Source organism: Pteropus alecto, unplaced genomic scaffold, assembly GCF_000325575.1.
Source record: "Pteropus alecto unplaced genomic scaffold, ASM32557v1 scaffold98, whole genome shotgun sequence".
Lineage (NCBI taxonomy): Eukaryota > Metazoa > Chordata > Mammalia > Chiroptera > Pteropodidae > Pteropus > Pteropus alecto.
Window position 1 is genome coordinate 19,603,049 of NW_006443570.1, and position 18,066 is coordinate 19,621,114.

An 18,066-nucleotide genomic window follows, 5' to 3' on the forward strand; every position below is an offset into this window, starting at 1 on the left:
GTACTGATCTGGACCTCCCCGGGGCACTCATTAGCATACTGATATGTGCAGCTTAATGACGCCTCCATCAACGACAGACTGCATATACGACAGTGGGCCCATAGTTTATAACGGAGCTGAAAAATTCCTATCACCTAGTGACGTCAGAGCCATCACAGTGTCGCAGTGCAATGCATTATAACTGCCTACAGTATTCAGTACAGTAACATGCTGTTTAGGCTTGTAGCCTACGAGCAATAGGCTGTACCATATAGCCAGGTGTGTAGTAGGCTTAACCATCTAGGTTTGTGTACATGCATTCTATGTTGTCTGCACAATGACGGTATTACCTAACTCATTTCTTAGAATGTATTCCTAATGTTAAGACTATGTCTGAATTCCGACTGGCTCTGTGTCCTGGGGTCTCAGTTTGCCCATCTGTAAAATGGAATAATAACACCTAACTCATGGTGTGGCTGTGCTGAGTCAATGTAATTGTACACAAACCAGCTTGTACTAAATGCAGCGTTTTAATCTCTGCATCCTCAGCACTGAGCACGGGGATGAATGTATAATTAGTGCCAAATACCTGTTTGATGGATGGATGGATGGATGGATGGATGGTGAATAAACGGAGAGATTCTTTTTAAAATATGAGACAATTTTTGCTGGTCTTCCATGGTAGTTTAGGAAGAACCTAAAATGAAACAAAACAAACTAACTAACTAACTAACTAACTAACTAACTAACTGACTAACTAACTAACTAACTGACTAACCTTTACTGTGTGGCATACCTACCACGCATCAAGGCTCAACATACCGTAAGTTGTCAAATTCCAGCCTCATAATAGGAAGATATTACAGCAGAATGAGAAAGTGGCTATTCTGAGAGGGGTAGTCAGTGGATCAACAGCGCAAAGTAAATAAGAAATAGTCAGGACTGGTGGCTTTGTAGTTTCCCAGATACCCAGAAGGAAGAGGAGGGCTTGCTTCAAACTTCAGCTGTCCGATATCTTAGACTGGGAACATCTAGAGGGCAAGGCCTCTCTCGAGGCAGAGCTGCCCCACCCAGGTCCCTGGATAAACAACTCACAGAGAATCTGGCTTTGGGGTATAAAAGGAGGGAAGAGAGGCTAGGCTGGGGAGGTGGTTTGGGGTCTTGCCCTATGGAAGCTGGCTGTGGGACTTCCCAGACACCCTTCCTTCTCCAGCTTCTCCAGCAGCAACTTTTAGCAGCCTCTATGCACAGAAAGTTAACTCTGGGCTTACCTTCTTGAAAGAACCTGAAGCCTTTACTCCTTAATCTCACCCTCTTCCTTTTATTTATAAAGTCTTCCTGATCTTTATATCTCTTGCAGGTCCCTCCTCCTTATTCTCACTCCAGACTCTAAAAAACCCTGATTGCCAGGGTGAGTCAATGGTTAACACTCCACTGGCTTGATATAAGCCTGCCCTGCCGCCTACCTGCTCCAGTCTGTCCTTCAGTTCCCTGGATCCCTGAGACTCCCTCAGCCCTCTACACCATGGCCACTTGCTGGCAGGTCCTGTGGGCATATCGCTCCTACCTGACTGTGTTCATCCTGCCTATTCTTCTGCTTCCTCTACCCATCCTCATCCCTGCCAAGGTAAGTACTTGGGGTTCTGGGTGCAGATAAGCTCCAAGGGGGCAGGAGAGGAACAGTTTGGACCAAGGCTTGGAATCTTTAGAACCAGCATAACCTACTTATCTCTCCTACCCTGGAAGTGAAGCTGTAATCTCCTGGTCCTCCTGAGGGATGAGGGTTAAGCTATCAAGGGAGGCTTTTGCTCAGCATCCAGTAATAGGAGCCCAATGCAAATTGCTTAGGTGCACTTGAAATCTACTGCCTGGGGAGTCAGGGAGCCAGTTCCGTAAGAGAGGTACAGGTGGAAGCAGATGGGGCTGCTTACTATGTGCCCATCTGCCCTGGCCTGGGCTCAGTGGGACATGAGCAGGGCAAGCTGCTGGCGAGAGATGGAAGGGGAGTAGGATAAAGCTAGCTTAAGGCAATCTGTGCCTTTAATAGTATAAACAGAGTCTAAGGCCGTGCCACCCTGAATAAGCCCGATCCCGTCTGATCTCGGAAGCTAAGCAGGGTCAGGCCTGGTTAGTACTTGGGTGGGAGACCACCTAGGAAGATCAGGTGCTGTAGGCGTAAAAAAATTTAAAAAATAAAAATAAGGGATTGTAAGCTGACAAGGTCCTTGCAATCTGTGAGGTCAACCAAGGGTGCTCACCTATGATCTTGAGGGCTAAGTCTGCTGAGGGACCTGGACGAGTGGACCCTGCCAATGGGCACCACACACACGCTGTGTGGAGGGGAAGATGCCACCGCCTCCTGTCCCACCCCCACCGTAGCAACAGGAGTCGTAACTTCAGCTCCCGTTAGTTGGAGCTCCTACCACATATCCTGTACCACGTACCCAGTAATCCTTTCTCACCTTGCGAGTCAGGTCTGACTGTTCCATTTTACAGATGGGGAAAGTAAAGTTAAGTCACCTGAAATCCCGGGATAGATTTGGTTTTGTGGAGCTTGGATATTATACACTTTTGGGGTCCTCTTGTAAGTAAAAGAACACAAAATTATGAATCTTTTTAGCGCAGAGCTTGGAGGTTAAGGAGGAGGGCCTGGAAGCTCAAGTTTCACAGTAAATCTCCTTCTGGCAGGTCACACAGTTAGAAAGTAGGGAAATTGAGGCAAGCTTTTTGTTCATGGTGTCCCAAAGGGGTGACAGACTGGGCATATAGAGGCACAGACACTGGGTCCCTGACACCAGCTAAATAACAAGGCCTGGCTGACCTTTGAGATGACCCTCATCTCAGGCCACAGCCAGTAGCATCTCTCATCAGATGGGTTTGCAGATAAGCTGGCCCATATGTGTTAACCCCGGGAAGGAGGACAGACAGGTACCGTGATTCTCATTTTACCCCTCAGGAAAGCACAGCCCAGAAAGGTTCAATAACTTGCCCAAGATTACACAGGAAAGCCTGGGTCAGTACTGGAAGCAACGTGTCAGGAGCCTCTGTGTTCGGTGTGCTGCACCCAGCTCTGCTGCCTTTTCTGCCCACAGATACTGCCTCTCCTGTCCTGACTCAGATGAACTGTCCCATGTCCAATCTATGGAGGTCAAATTCCCCACCGGGGCACTGGATACAAGCCACTCTCAAGGATTTTGCTCCTATTACCTTCTCTCTCTCCTGCGTCAAGTTCCTCCTCTCCGCCTGATCTCTCCCATCAGCGTACAAACATGCTGTAATATCTCCCATCTTAAAAAACAAACAAACTCTCCTTTGATCCCACATCCCCTCCACATATGCATCCTTTCTATGCTCTCTCTCCTACAGAGGGCCTCAAGGACTGTCCACACTGCCCATGTCTCTCTTTAGACAAGTCCAGTCTCCAAGACTCGACCTACCCAGAGAGCTTTCGTTGAGTCCCCATCAGCTTACATGTTATCAAACCCCTGGTCAGTGCTTAACTTCCTCAACCCTTCAGCAGCATTTGTCACCTTCATCACCCCCTCTTTGCAATGCTGTCTTCTTTGGCTTTTGGTGACACCTGCAGACACCTCCCTCAGCCACTTTTCCTGGCTCCTCCTCCCTATTCACGTACTCTCCCCCAGGTGATCTTTTTCTGCTTCCTGCTTTAAAAAACATCTCTATGCAGAGGATTTTCCAATCTATAACTCCAGCCCTAACTTCTAAACTTTTATTATCGGATTAACACTGGATGCTTCCTCCTAAATATTTTCTTTCAAGCAGCATATACTTTTACATGTCCAAAACTAAACCCTCATCGCCCAGCTTTTCCAGTCGGCTCTTCCTGCAGTCTTATTCATCAATATGTGGTTCAACCTTCTACCTCGGAGCCATTCTTGATTCTTCTCTATCTGTCATTTCCGCATGCCACCAGCAGGTCATCTTGACTAATCCCAAAAATACCCCGAATACAATCACTTTCAACTGCCTTCATTCTCATCTAGGCCACCATCACTTCTTGCCTGTCCTCATTCCTCCCCAGACCATTCTTCACTCATCCACCTGGTGTTTCCAAAACATAAGATCACGTCACTACCCTGCTTAAAACCCCACACAGGCTTCCCATCAAACTTAAAATCCAAACCTCTTAAGGCATCCACGAGTCCCTGGGGCTCCACCCCTGCGGACCCCTCAGTCTCCATGCCCCATGCGCTACCTCCTGTCTACTCTGCTCCAGCCCCACCAGCTTTGTCTCTGCTCCCTAGATTGTTCATCTCCCTGCCTGGAATGTTATTCCCCCAGATGCCCCCTTCTCATTCCTTAGGTTTCTGCTTAAATCCACCTCCTCTGACCACCCCTATTTAGAGGGCTTTAACTCTCTGAAATGATGTGTTTGTTTTCTGTTTGTTCTCTTACTCCCTATACTAGAATGTAGGTTCTATGAGGACAGAGACTTAGTCTTTTTCCATGCAAAATCTCCAGTGCCTGGCACATAGTAGGTGCTACCTGTCAAATGAATGAATGAATGAATGAATGAATGAAGATAATAATATGGGCAAAGAGGGCCCCGTTCTAAATTTCTGCTGAGTTCCTGCTTTCTTTGGTGAGTCCCCGAGCTTACCTCCATGCCCCTGGCCCCTGAAGTGGGAAGGAGGAGTTCAGACTAGACTCAGACCTATGTCCATATGATAATAGGTGACATTTATTGAGTACTTTTTTATGTGCTAGTCATTGTGCCAAGCACTTCAAAGCACTAACCTATTTGTTTCTCGCGATAACCTTTGAGTTACTATGAGGTTACAACTATTACCTTCATTTTACAGACATGTGAATTCAGACCCAGAGTGGTAAAGTAATCTGCCTAAACTCCCAAATGGAAAAAGGCAGTCTTGACCGGAACCTGGTCTCAGGGTGTCTGCCTAAAGCTATCCAGGGATGGAGGGTGGTGGCCCTGTTGTGAGTCACGTCTTGAGCCATCTACCCTCATATCTATCCAGCTGTCAGCCAATCCTTCCGCTGTTGTTCAGTCTGGGATGTCTATTGAGCTCTTGCTCTGTTCTGAGGGTTACCAAAAAAGAGTACAGATGTTTTGTCCTCAAGTTAGAGGAACTCTCAGTGTAGAGGAACATGCATTTAAGAGGTATAGCCAGAAGCCTGCAGAAGCTCAGAGGAGGGAGAAAATTCTTCCAGCCAAGTCAAAGGAGAATTCAAAGCAGATGGTGTTTGAGTTGGACCTTGAAGGCTGAGTGAGATTCCAACAGTCAGAGGCATCTGCAGAGGGACAGCCAGATGAAGGGACTACAGGAGCAAAGGTGTAGGGACCGGAAATAGTAGGGTGTGTTTGAGAATCCTTGAAATGCTCATCATCCTCTGGTGGTCCCAGCAGATGGGGGACAATGGGGCCTGAGGCCTTCTCACTGCTCCCCAACCCTAAACCCGACAGTGAAGAAGCTTCATCAGTTTGCCAGAAAACTTACAGCCATTTATTCATTCATCCATTCATTTACTTTTTAAGGGACATGAACTATGTGACAGGCACTATTTAGGTGCAGTGCTGTCCATACTATGAAAACCATATAGTGGTCTGTGACTATGGCTTAAGGAGGGGCTGCTCTAGATAGAGTGGTCAGGGAAGGCCTCCTGGGTGGTGATATTAACACTAAGATATTAACACTGAATAGCAAATAAGAGCAAGCTAAGCACAGCTCTGGGTAAAGAGCCATCCAGGCAGAACACATAGTGTAAACACCCAAAGCCAGGCCTGAGCTTGGTAAAGTGGAGGTATAAATACAGCCACTGTGACATGGGGGCCTAAGTGAAGAGAAGATGGCTTAAGTTTATTTTAGAGAGGTAGACGGAGGTCAGCCAATGTCAGCCCTACAAGGCTAGGAAAATGAGTGAGAATTTTATGCTGAGGGCTATGAGGGGTAAATACTTTCTCAGAGATCAAACAACTAGTAAGTTAGAGTCAAAACTGCAAATGCCTCCCAGGACCCAAGGAGATCTATCTGTAAAAATAGTCTCCCAGTGGCTAAACATCTGGTCGGACAGAGCTTAGCTGAAATCCATATCGTATTTTCAGTAAGAACAGAAATTTCAATTTCCTTATTTGAATAACCTGCACTCCTACAACATAACAGTATTTGTGTGTGTACACGTGCACTTAAAAGTCTATGTAACTAAAATATTCTCACTGCAAGCTATTCCTGAACCCCAAAGATGCACCCAGGACTCAGATGACTCACTGTGGGCTTGAAGACTATACAGGAATCTGGACCTCAGTTCTGGGTCCTGCCTTAATCTTTTGAGATTTCCTGGCTCTTGGTCAAGTGGCAGAGTCCAGGGAACAAAATAAGGATTTTGAAGCCAGAGAAATGTGGGTCAAAATCCACTCTGTAGCATGTACAGTCACGTGACCTTATCAAGCCTCTCCAAGCCTCTCACCCTTAAGGGATCCACTGTTGTCAGTATGAAATGAGATAATCCAAGTGCATAGAGTATCTGGCTCCCAGGGCTCAGTAAACAATGGTTTCCTCCACCCTTGGCTTTTCATCTGAATCCTTGGCCCCTGGAAAATACAACTAGCCTCAGGCACTGTGGAGATGCCTGACATCTTCTCCAAGGTGACTTCTGTTCAGATGGGCCGTTGTCCTCACAAGGATCTCAGGTGCTTCCACCTATGAAACAGGAGGGCGAGGTGTGTCTCATCACCCCCACCAGAACAATGGGGTGTGGCCCCTAAGCGTGACTGGGAACAGCACTGGGACTATGTGGAGACAGATCTTCTGGCCTCTAGGGTACGAGGGAGGAGGACTAGAAGAAGGAGCCAGCCTCAAGGGCCAGGAGGATCCCTGGACTAAAGAGAAGTGATTCCCCAACTGTGAGGCCAGGACTTTTCCCCCAACTTTTGTTTTCTCTGATACTCAAGAGCCCATTGTTTCTCTTTGATCTCTTAGAGCAGAAGATGATGCAGCAAACTCATAAACATTAAGGTGCAGAAACTGACAAGATAACCCAAATGATATCAGGCAAAGAATAGGAGAGAGTCGCCACCATTGTTTGGTTTCGGCAGTCTTAAAGGCAGGCAGGGGCTTGGGATACTTTAGAGTAGAAAAATGGAAGGCTTCAGGTGTTCCCTGATTGGAGGCTGTTAGCAGGGGGAAGCTGGAAGTTCAGCTAACTAGAAGCAGGGCATCCTATGTGATGGGTTAGGGGAACATCTTTGGCTTTCACTGGTCCTAAGTTGAAAGTGGGGGTAAAGGGGTGGCAAAAACGAAAGAAAAGGGGTGGCAAAAACAGAAAGAAGCTGGTGGTCATTGAGCCACTCCTGACTGTTTAGGGCCAATTGCTGTGGGAGTTGTGGTTTGGCTGCCCAGGCTGGTTGCTGCTGAGATTGTAGGACATATTTTTATATATGATCTGGCCATTGTCCTCCTTGTATATTCGGTCTCTCAAAAGTATTAGGTATTTGGCATGGGCCTATTATTCCTGGATAAGATATCACACACTCCCAGCCCACTCTGTACCTCCTTCCCAAGTCCCTTCAGCTTGCCTCTCTCTATGTGGTCACTGCCATGCACCTAGGCATCCAGGACAGACCCCTGAGAGTTTCCCTCCTTTCATTCTTCCCGCCCAACTCATCGGCCACCACCCAAACCCTCTGTCTTCCATTTCCTAACATCTCTGGAGTCCATCCTCTTTCTCCATCTCTACTGCCATGACCTGCTCTGAGCCCCTGTCATCTCTCCACTGGACACCCAGCACAGCCTTCCGTGGCCTCCCAGCCTCTTATCCTGTGTCTTCCAGTCCATCTGCCACAGTATAGTAGGCATAATAAGCTCCTTATTTTCATCTTTACACGATTTATTTATTTATTTAATTAGGTGACACATGCACATAATACAAAATTCGAAACGCAAAAGGGTGAAATGGAGAGGTCCCCCTCCCACACTCCGTCCCAAGTGCCCCTCCTTAGGGCGGTCTCAGCCACTAGCATGGCATAGAGCAAGAATTTCTCCCCCTGGAGATCTGGGAGGAGAATTCAGGAGGTCTGTGGATTTGGATAGGAAAAAAAAAATTCATTTTATTGTCAATAACCTCTAAAGAAAATTTAGCATCTCGTCTGTTATGAATATTGACAACAAATCACAATAGTATTAACAATGCCTTTGATTTTGCCACAAGTGGAATCGAATATTTTCATATCATATTAGAGCTATTGCAGATACCTTGAAATATTAGGTTCGTTGTGACTTTGAAATTCCAGTAGCTGTAGCCAGCGAAGTTCTTATTAGTTAAGAGTCATATAAATCATTATTTTACCCTTTTATCTCCATATTTGAGTAACTATATTTTAATATCATTGGTTCCCTTGGTAATCCTGTGTATCTTATTTAATTCATTTAAAAACATTATTCTAAGAAGAAGTTGGAAACCTTTGTCAGGATGCCAAAGGAATCCTGGTACTAAAAAAAAGGGTAAGAATCTCTGAATCAGATATTTTCCTAAGTATGAGTGTGTGTGTGTGTGTGTGTGTGTGTGTACACATATATTTGTACACATATTTTTTAATCACATATAATAGCATCAGTGCGATCTTTTAAAAGAAACACCAACATGACCATTTCACTCTCTTTGTTTAAAACCCTTCAAGGACCTCCCCTTTACACTCGTCTTCCAGATAAAGTTCTAGAGCCCTCTCAGGGCAGACAAGGCTCTTTCCAAGCATTACATCCCTCCAAGAATGCATCTTGATCTTTTATGTCTCATTCTGTTCCCTCTGTGCTTACTCCCTCATCCCAACATCTTCTTACCACTCACCGAACTCTTATTTATCCCTCGGTACCCACTCAGTGTCACTTCTCTGGAAATCTCCCTCAGCTGAGGACAGAGGCTCAGGGAGGGGACCCCTTCTGTTCTGGGATCCCACTCTCTGGTCTCACCTTTGCAACGGTGCTTGGCAAGCTACCACCCAGTGCCTTGCCTCACTTCCAGACTTAGAAGTGTTCCCTGCCAGCAGCATCCCTGCTTGCCAGGGGCAGAGGAGCAATGGAAGTGGCCTGCTGTATTCTAGCCCATCCCCACCCCTGGGTTAAAATAAGTTGTGACACCTCCAAGACTGGAAATATTTGCTGCTGCCCAACAGCCACAGGCTTCTCTGTGCCTGTCACAGGTAGAGAGTGTGATGCCTGCAGATCCCACAACTTGCCCCAAGGAATTCAGTCTGCCCTGAATTCCTGGGCACCTTCGTCTTCATTTGTATCTCTTGCTTTCACCCTGATTCCCCAGAAGCCCAAGAGCACATTTCTGTCTCAGCACCAACCCTGCCATCTGCCCCCTGCCATCTATAGTCCTTTATGGCTTATAGCTATATATTCACATCCCTCATCCTTATCATAACCCAGCAAGGCGGGTGTTTCTCTTATTCTCATTTGTTGATAAGAAAACCTTATACAGGAAATGAATGTGTGGGCCGCTGAAAACGCTCAGTGTTACTTATCGGGAAAAAAAAAAAGCAAGCTGAGAGAGGTTAAGCAACCTGCCCAAGGACACACAGCAATAAAACTGGGCCTGGACACTCAGATGTTCTGACCTCTGTTCAAAAGAAGCAGACTGCCACCTTTGGGGTTTGGAAGCCTTCTGAGAATTCATCTCTTATCTGCTGTTTGCCTTGCAGAACAGCCTGCCCACACATGGCCAATGGGCCAGCCCAAACTCAGACTTTCTGAGGGCCAGGGTTGGGCCTGATTCATATCTGTATCTCTCGTGTCCAACATTCATTCACTCATTCATTCAGGGTGTCAACTCTATCTAGGTGCCAGGTACCCTCCCGGGTGAGCAGAAACAGACTCAGACCCTGCTCCTTGAAGAGTACAGACTAAAGACAAAGATCGATATTCATCAAGAAATACATGAAATTAAATGGTTCATTACAGACTGTGATGAGTGCTATCTATGCAAAAGAGGTATAAGGGCTTAGAGCATAAAAAATATTAATTATATCCCGACCTGGAGGCCATAGTCCCTAAAAAAAAGGAATATTTGAATTGAGATTTCAAGAATGGTAGATATCAGCTGGGCAAAGTAAGGAGGGAAGAGAGGAAATTATGTGCAAAGGCCCTGTGGATACAGGGAGGATGGAGCATTTGAAGACTTGGAAAAGAGCCAGTGTGACTGGAGCAGAAAGCAAGAGGAGAGGCACAGAACAGCCCTGAACTTTTCCTAAGAGCAATGGGAAACCCCAAAGGGATTTGAGCTGCTTTGAGGTGTGTACGTTGGGAAGGTTGGGTGTGGAATAAATAGACTTGTGCCTCAAGATCACTCTGGCTACAGCAAGGAGAAGAGATTTCAGGAGCAAGAGAGAAGCTTGAGATTTCAGCAAGAGAGAGAGGTGAATAAGAAGGCTCTTGTAAGAATCTTGGTGACAGATGCTGAAGCTTGAATCAGGCTAGTGGCCAGAGCTGAACAGAAGTAAACGGGAGCATTTTAGGCATAGATCAGCAGGACTGGAGACCGGGAGTAGAAAGGGTGTTTGTCGAATGAGTGCCTGATGAACAGATCTGACCCCTAAGTATTCACTTCTAAAGCTGGGGATACTGACCTTGGAATAAGACACAGGTGGGGTCAAGGAAAAAGGTTCCCCCGAGTTCTCCCCTCAGGGGGTACCCAAGAGGCTGGCACCTGACTCAAGGGGGCCACTCAGAACACAAACAGCTCCCCAGCCTCAAACCCAGGCCCTGTAAGGTTCAGCCACAAATGTCAACAAAGCAATGCCAGCCTCCCTGAGTTTGCGGTTTCCTCACCTTTTAATGGAAGTAATGAGAACCACATTGCCTCATAGAGATGTAAGGATGAATTGAGAGAGGACCTGTGCGAAGCACCCACCTGCCTCTGTCTGACCACTGTAAACTCTCCACTCCAGCTCACATCTGTGTTGCTGGGGTTTGTAGAGACCCCTGCTCCCACCCAGAGACTAATTCCACATAGGGATGGGATTGGAAATTTAGAAAATTCCCAAAGTGATTCAGGGAGGCCATAGTAGTTGGTGCCAGATAAGTATTTTCTTTCTCTCTTTCTTAAGGCAGGGATTCTGACTCATTTCTGAGCCATGACTGACTTTGACTGTGGCGGAGATTGTGGGCTGTTCTCAAGAATAATATTGCTTTGAAATGTACAAAATAAAATGCGTAGGATTAAAAAAGAAACCAATTATTTTGAAATACAGTTATAAAAATATGAAAAAACCAATTGCAATTCAGAAATATAGGTGCTTCTTCATTAACTTATTAAATAAGATCTAGTGTTGGTATAATAATGGTATGGGTATCTAATAGCTGATAACCTTAATTAAATATCTGTGACAAAATCACCAACAGCACCATTAAATGTTGTACGGTTTTGTTGCCTATGTTCATAATATTAGTTAGATGTTAGCAAAAAGGTGAAGCAGTTTTCCCATCCAACTTTATGGATTTTTGGAATTCCAAACCCCATGAACCAAGAAGAGCAGGTCAGCAAATTATGCTACAGCTGGACAGGCTCCCCAAGATCATGGGTTGGGGACACAGGGCCAGAGCCACCAGGGCCAGAAAAGGCTCCTGGATGGAACTGTGAAAACAGTTTTGGATTTCGATCCAGAGGGATGCAGGGAAGTTGTAATGGGATAGGGGAGCCATAGATTGAACACTCTGAGCTCACAGGGGCAGGTTCAACTATTAACAGTTCCCTTTGGAGTGTGGAAATGGGGTTTCAGAAGTGAAGGAACATGCAACAAGAAGTAGCAGGCCCCACGGTAAATAGTTCTATTTGGATTCAAAGCCCCAGCTCATCTCCATACATCCCACTGGTCACAGCAAGCCCGAGGGTGGGGGACACTCCTCGAATGCAAGAGATTAAACTCAAGGTAGAAGGTAAAAGCTGGGGCGCAAGAACCAGATAGCCTGGTCTCTCCACTTATTTGTGTAATTTCAAGGCATTTACTTAATGTATCTGTGCATTCGTTTCTTGTCGGTGAAATGGGAACAATGGTCATTACCTCACAGAGCAACTAAACGTGATTAAAAAACTTCTGAAGCACAGCATGGAGAGCACAATGCTTACCAACATAGTCCTCAGGATCCTTCTGCTGGCCTGATTAGCAGAGCTTTCTTCTTGAATCAGCAGAGTAATGGTCTGCCAAGGTCCACAACAGCTGGCCTGCCCTTAGCCCCCGGGGGAGGATGAGTAACTGGCCTCACAATCTTTGTAGTTGAGAAAGTGATTGAGGAAACAGCAGGCTCAGCAGAATCAGCCTCCTGCTAGGGGAGGAATGGGGGGTGGGTCTCCGGTCGAGGGTCAAGGTAGCCCCACCCCTGGGGCCCTTGAGTTCATTCGTGTCTGGGGTGAGGATAGGTGGTGGAAGTTTATTGGAAGTAAAGTGAGCCTGACAGATTTGGTTCTCCAGCAGGGCTGGGTAGGCTGTGTGCTGCACCCCTGCAGGAGTGCCAATTATGAAGTCTACAGAAAGAGTTCTCTTGGAGTTATGTGATTCAGACACCTTACCTGGTCCCATCCTGTCTCTGCCACTCCCTAGTTCTGTGGCCTTGAGCAAGGTCCTCTCTAAGGGACCACCACACCCCCTTAATAACTGTTTGAGTTTACCTAACAACATAAAAACACCCAGCTCTTAATAAATTCTCCATGATCAGCAGCTTCTCCTTCCCCCAGGCCACCCCCAAGGACCCACCCCAAGCTTCAAGGTACTAAAAGCATGAGGTACTAAGGGGTGAGCCCAGCCTGTAGCAGGTGTAGAAAACAAGGGCAGGGAGGTTGAGAGAGACAGATAAGAGAGGAGGGGCTCCCTAGCCCCATTGTCCCAGCGTACAGCCCCTTCCTTTGGCAAAGAATGAGCATGTACCCCTGAGGAGGCTCCCCCGCACTCCCTGACAGCCCTGCAGAGAGGCTGTGTCAATGAGATGGGCCTCTGACATCAGGGGTTAACTGCCTGACTTCCATTTCTTCTCCGGGCCTTAGGTCGAGCCTTTCTAGACTTGGAGACCTCATCAGAGAAAGGGGGGCCTCTGGTATTCAAAGGCTCACAAGACTATGACTCAGCATTTGCTCCACAATTCCTTGCACAAAGCAAAGATAGAGGAAAGTTTCACATAGTCTGTAAAATGGGAATGGCACCTCCTGGAGTTGTGCAATGCACCGATTGTGCCAGGACCGATAGGAAGGAGACCCTCTTCCATTCCCAAAACTTTCCAGTGATTCATTTATTCAGAAAAGATTTACTCTGGAGCCTACTAGGTCCTGAGCGCCAAGAATCCAGATGCCACAAAACCGACTATGTCCTCACGAAGCTTACCTCCTAGTAGAGGGAACAAACATTAATAAATCATCATACAAATAATTACATTCTTGCAGGCTCTGGTAAAGCCAGAAGAGGCCAGGGTACCAGGCAGTGATCCATATTGCCCAGGCCCCAGTCCCTCATCTAGGGATCCTCATCTAGGGATCCTCACCTGGGTCTCCTGTAGTCCCCTTGAGCTAGGCGGGAACTGATACCCAACTCCAGATCCTTCAGCCCCTCCAGTATGGCTGGATTATAATGTCTGGGCTCTCCAAGGTCAAAGTGGTGAGTGCCTTGCTTTTTTATTTCCATTTGAAATTGGACCTTGGGCTCAGAAATCAATGACCGTGGGTTTCACAGGCTCTCCTCACACTGTTAAAAATGACCTATTTTCTCTGGGAGCAAGGGATGATATGACTCTAGGATACAGACTTGCCCTTTCTAACAGCTCTGCCGCTCCCCTTCCACCCACAGGAAGCCTACTGTGCCTATGCCATCATCCTCATGGCAGTCTTCTGGTGCACTGAGGCTTTGCCTCTGGCTGTGACTGCTCTCTTCCCCATCATCCTGTTCCCCATGATGGGCATAATGAAGGCCTCTGAGGTAAGCTTGCCCTGTCCCATGAGGAAGGGCTCCCAGGGGTGGTGGGGTCTGCCCAAGGATGCTCATGACCCAGGAAGCCTCATCACAGGCAAGCACAGAAGAGGGTCTCTGCGTCTACTTGGCAGGTCAGAGATCACTGCGGGAGGAATCATCTAGAAGACAAAGAGGGAGGACATTCTAGAATTGCTGAGTGTATGGCCGGTGTAGAGAGTTAATTCAAAGTGGGAATGATTAGGCTTAGGCCAGGGAGGTGAAAAGGCCTAGTGACAGGGGAAAAGGGGCCTTGAAAGTCAGCTAAAGAGCTTGGCTTCAGTGACTCTTAAATTTGAGTGTCCTTAAACTAGAGAGCTGGGTAAAATTTAGATTGTTGGGCCCACCCCAGAATTTCTGATTCAGTGGACCTGGAGCAGAACCTAAACATTTCATTTCTGACAAGCTCCAGGTTGGTGAAGATGTTGGCCCAGGGACCGCACTCTGAGAACTGCTGCTCTAGTTTCTAGAAACAGCACTAAATTATCTTTCTCTCAGGCTCTGGCTGTAAACATGAGTGGAATCAGGCTAGATTATCTCCTAGTCGTTCCTGAGGGGAGAAAGAATGATTTTGGCAGGAAGAGAGGAACCTGGTTAATATTAAATAGCAGGTAATCCAAAGACTCTTTCCATTTGATTCCAAGAGCCCAAGGACCAACCTCTGTGGAAAAGTCGGTGACTGCACTTCGTAAGCCCAGGGGCACAGTGGAAGACCCCAGGGTCTTCCTGCCTCTCAGTTGTCCCTGCCCATCCAGGTCTGCGTCCAGTACTTCAATGACACCAACGTCCTGTTCCTGGGGGGGCTGCTGGTGGCCATTGCCGTCGAGCATCGGAATCTGCACAAACGCATTGCCCTCCGTGTGCTCCTCACCATCGGGGTGCGGCCTGCTCTGTGAGTTCCCACAAATCAAGACTGGAGCGCCACGGGCCAGTGGTATTCTGGGCATCTAGTCCCTGAAAGGATGTTGGAACACCAGTGGGACTGTCTGTCTGTCCCTAGGTTGATGCTGGGCTTCATGTTGGTCACAGCCTTCCTGTCCATGTGGATCAGCAACACAGCCTCCACGGCCATGATGATGCCCATTTCTCATGCTGTCCTTCAGCAGCTGCACAAGTCACCCAGGGACAGGGACATTGAGGAAGGCAGAAGTAACCCCACCTTTGAATTCCAGGAAACAAGTGCCGAGAAGAAAGTGACCAAACATGGTGAGAAAGATGAGATTGGACCCTGTCCCAACCCCTTGGCTCTTGGGGAGGGTCTGAGGGGACGTCCACTCTCAGGAGAGAAGAAGGAGGCAAGAAGTGCCGTGACCAATTTATCCTACTTTTCCCAGAATTTCCTCGTTTTAAAACAGAGTCCCATGTGCTGGGAAACCCCTCAGTCCTGGGCAAACCAAGATGTTGGGTCACCCTGAAGAGCTGAGAGCTGGATTCTGGGTGGGCCATCAGGGGTCCAGGTTCCATTCTTCCTCTGTGGGTTTGGATAATCTTTTGCCCTTCTCCATGCCTCAGTTTCCCTCTCTCAAGAAAAAGTTTGGACCAGAAGGTCAACCCAACTTAAGACTCCCAGGAGTGCTGGGCCCTTACAAGCCTAGAGGCAGCCTCTGCCTCCACAGCACCCCAGATCTGGGCTGCTCGCTAACAAGGTGCCCTGCCTATACCTCAGAGGCCACAGAGCTCCAGCCATGCTCCCGGAGCTGACCTGGTGCCCACTACTCACCTGAGCTCTTCCTTGTTCCCAGATAACAGGCAGATCCACCCTCTCCCACCCGGTTCTTTGGAATCAAAGACAAATAGGATCCAGAAGAACTATAAATTTTCCCAGGGCATGAGCCTGTGCGTGTGCTACTCAGCCAGCATTGGGGGCCTCGCCACACTGACTGGTACCGCACCCAACCTGGTGCTGCAAGGCCAGGTCAACTCGTGAGTAACCGAGGGGTTGGGGGACTGTACTCTCACTGAGGGGGAAATGGGGCCTGGTGGGTGCCAGGCAATGTCCCACAGCAGCCCACATCCTCCTTCAGGCTCTTCCCAAACAATGTCAACGTGGTGAACTTTGCCTCCTGGTTCGGCTTTGCCTTCCCGGTCATGGTCATCTTGCTGCTGCTTACCTGGATATGGCTTCAGATCCTCTTCTTGGGGTTCAAGTAAGTGGCAGAATGGATGAGAGAAGCCCAGGTCCCTGCCCTTATCCTCTGGAGCTTTCAGTTGGCTAACCAGGTAGTTATTGTGGAAAAGGATAAAATCACCATCCTAGTGAGAAGACCTCTCCCTCCCAAGACCCCTCGTTATGCTTGGACCCCCTCTTTGAGGGAATTACTGGGCAGAGAGTATTATTATCCCTTTTAGCAGATGAACAAACTGAGGCTCGAGGCATGGTATACAACTAGATTTGTCAGTGCCGGGATTGAAAACCGGGTCTGAAGCCCAGGCCAGGTCCCATTCCATACGCTCCACAGTTCTTTGGTAAGTGTTTGAGATCACACTGAGCACACTGAACACGCGTTTGCCGGGCTCCTAGGCACTGAGAACACTAGAAGACATTACGGCACGGTCCCTGTCTTTGGAGCTCACCATCTGATGGGTGATGACCTGGTGGGACTGTGACACAGGGAAAGCCAGGTGCTGTGGGAGCACAGCCCAGGAGAGCAGCAGTTCCAGTGGCCCCTGGAGGAGATGAACACCTTGTACCAAGGCATAGAAGCGAGAAAGAATATGATGTGTTTGGGGGAACTCTAGTTCTCTGTGATTGGAACATAAAGAACAAAAAGGAACATTAAGAGATGAAATTAGAGAAGTAGGCAGGGGAAGGATTTGAGAGGTTGTTGTGTGCCGCATGAAGAGTTTGGGCCTTGTCCTTGAGGCTGAGTAGTAAATAGGTTTTATTCCTACTAACAACTCTCGATGACTGGTAGTCACTAGAATTCTGAGTTGAAAATCACTTGAGACCTTGCTAGGGCTCAGTAGGAGTAGTCTGGGATTAATTAGTTAAGTCCACTATGAGTACAGGGTAAGAATGGTGATATGAGTGGTACTGTGGTATTGGTTATTTGCCTTTCCTGACCAGGCAGTGGGGAGCCATTGAAAATTTTTAAGCATTGTTGCCGTACTTTGGAAACATTGCTTGGGTGGGTATGAGGAGGATGGATCGAGGTTAGGGACTGGTAAAAGGTACGATGGCAGTCAAAGAGATCAGCCCAGTGCCAGGCACCACGGGGAATTTAAAGACGTGTGAAGCATGGTCTTTGCCCTTGAGAAACTCACCATCCAGTAAAGGAATTGAGATTTGCCTGTGAAAAGTAAAAGTCAACATGAATTAAATAAGTAGCCTATGGAAGTAGGCTAAAGCCTTCTGTGCCTGTGAGGATGATGTGGATGGGGCTCAGGCTGGCAGAGGGTGCCTAGAAGCTAGTAGGGGAGAGGGAGGGGAGGATTTCTTGAAAGGCCATTGGAGGAGGGGAGCAGAGAGACAAAGCCAGAATAAGGCAAGGGGTCTGGACCTCTAGGTCCTCCTCACTCTGGGCATAGGAGGGTTCAGCTCAAGAGAACCCTTGGAGGGTCAGGGGGTCAGTGGGCAGATGGAGCAGGTGGAAACCTGGTGCCCCATACCCAATCTTGCCTCTGCCTCATGACCCACCTCCCTGCCTCTGAGCCTTCTGCTCCTCTTCCATAAACTTGGGTGGATCCAGGGCCTTTGTGTAGCAACTCCGAGATGGCCTCTGCAGGCCTCAGCCTTTGCATCACAGACACTCAGAGCCCCTTGCTACCTTGCTTGGTGCGAGGCCCTCCTGAACTGTCCCTTCCGCTCTACCTGCAGCTTCAGGAGGAACTTTGGCATTGAGGGACAGACGCAGGAGCAAGAGCGCGCAGGCATCCAAGTCATCCAAAGAGAGCACAGGCAGCTGGGTCCTATGACCTTTGCAGAAAAAGTTGTCACCTTCCTCTTTCTTGTTCTGGTGCTGCTCTGGTTCACCCGGAAGCCGGGCTTTTACCGCGGCTGGGGCGAATTGATTTTTACTGATGCTGATGGAACAAGGTGAGCATTCTGTGGGGAGGGGAATACTTTGGCAACTCACGCGACTAAAAGAAGAAGGAAGGAAGAGGCCACCCCCCCCCTCCCCACC

At 47.9% G+C, this 18,066-nt stretch overlaps 1 protein-coding gene and 1 pseudogene across 1 annotated transcript in view; both read left to right on the top strand.

The window, feature by feature from the left end:
• The first annotated feature begins 1,504 nt into the window (after positions 1 to 1,504).
• Positions 1,505 to 18,066, top strand: part of SLC13A2 (solute carrier family 13 member 2) — a 20,017-nt gene continuing 3,455 nt past the window's right edge. Inside the window, exons 1-7 of the mRNA XM_006925170.1 lie at positions 1,505 to 1,606; positions 13,784 to 13,912; positions 14,698 to 14,834; positions 14,943 to 15,148; positions 15,685 to 15,865; positions 15,967 to 16,089; positions 17,760 to 17,978. Of these exons, the coding sequence (XP_006925232.1) occupies positions 1,505 to 1,606; positions 13,784 to 13,912; positions 14,698 to 14,834; positions 14,943 to 15,148; positions 15,685 to 15,865; positions 15,967 to 16,089; positions 17,760 to 17,978 (1,097 nt within the window). The remainder of the gene's footprint in view (positions 1,607 to 13,783; positions 13,913 to 14,697; positions 14,835 to 14,942; positions 15,149 to 15,684; positions 15,866 to 15,966; positions 16,090 to 17,759; positions 17,979 to 18,066) is intronic.
• LOC112473218 lies at positions 2,037 to 2,155 on the top strand (annotated as a pseudogene).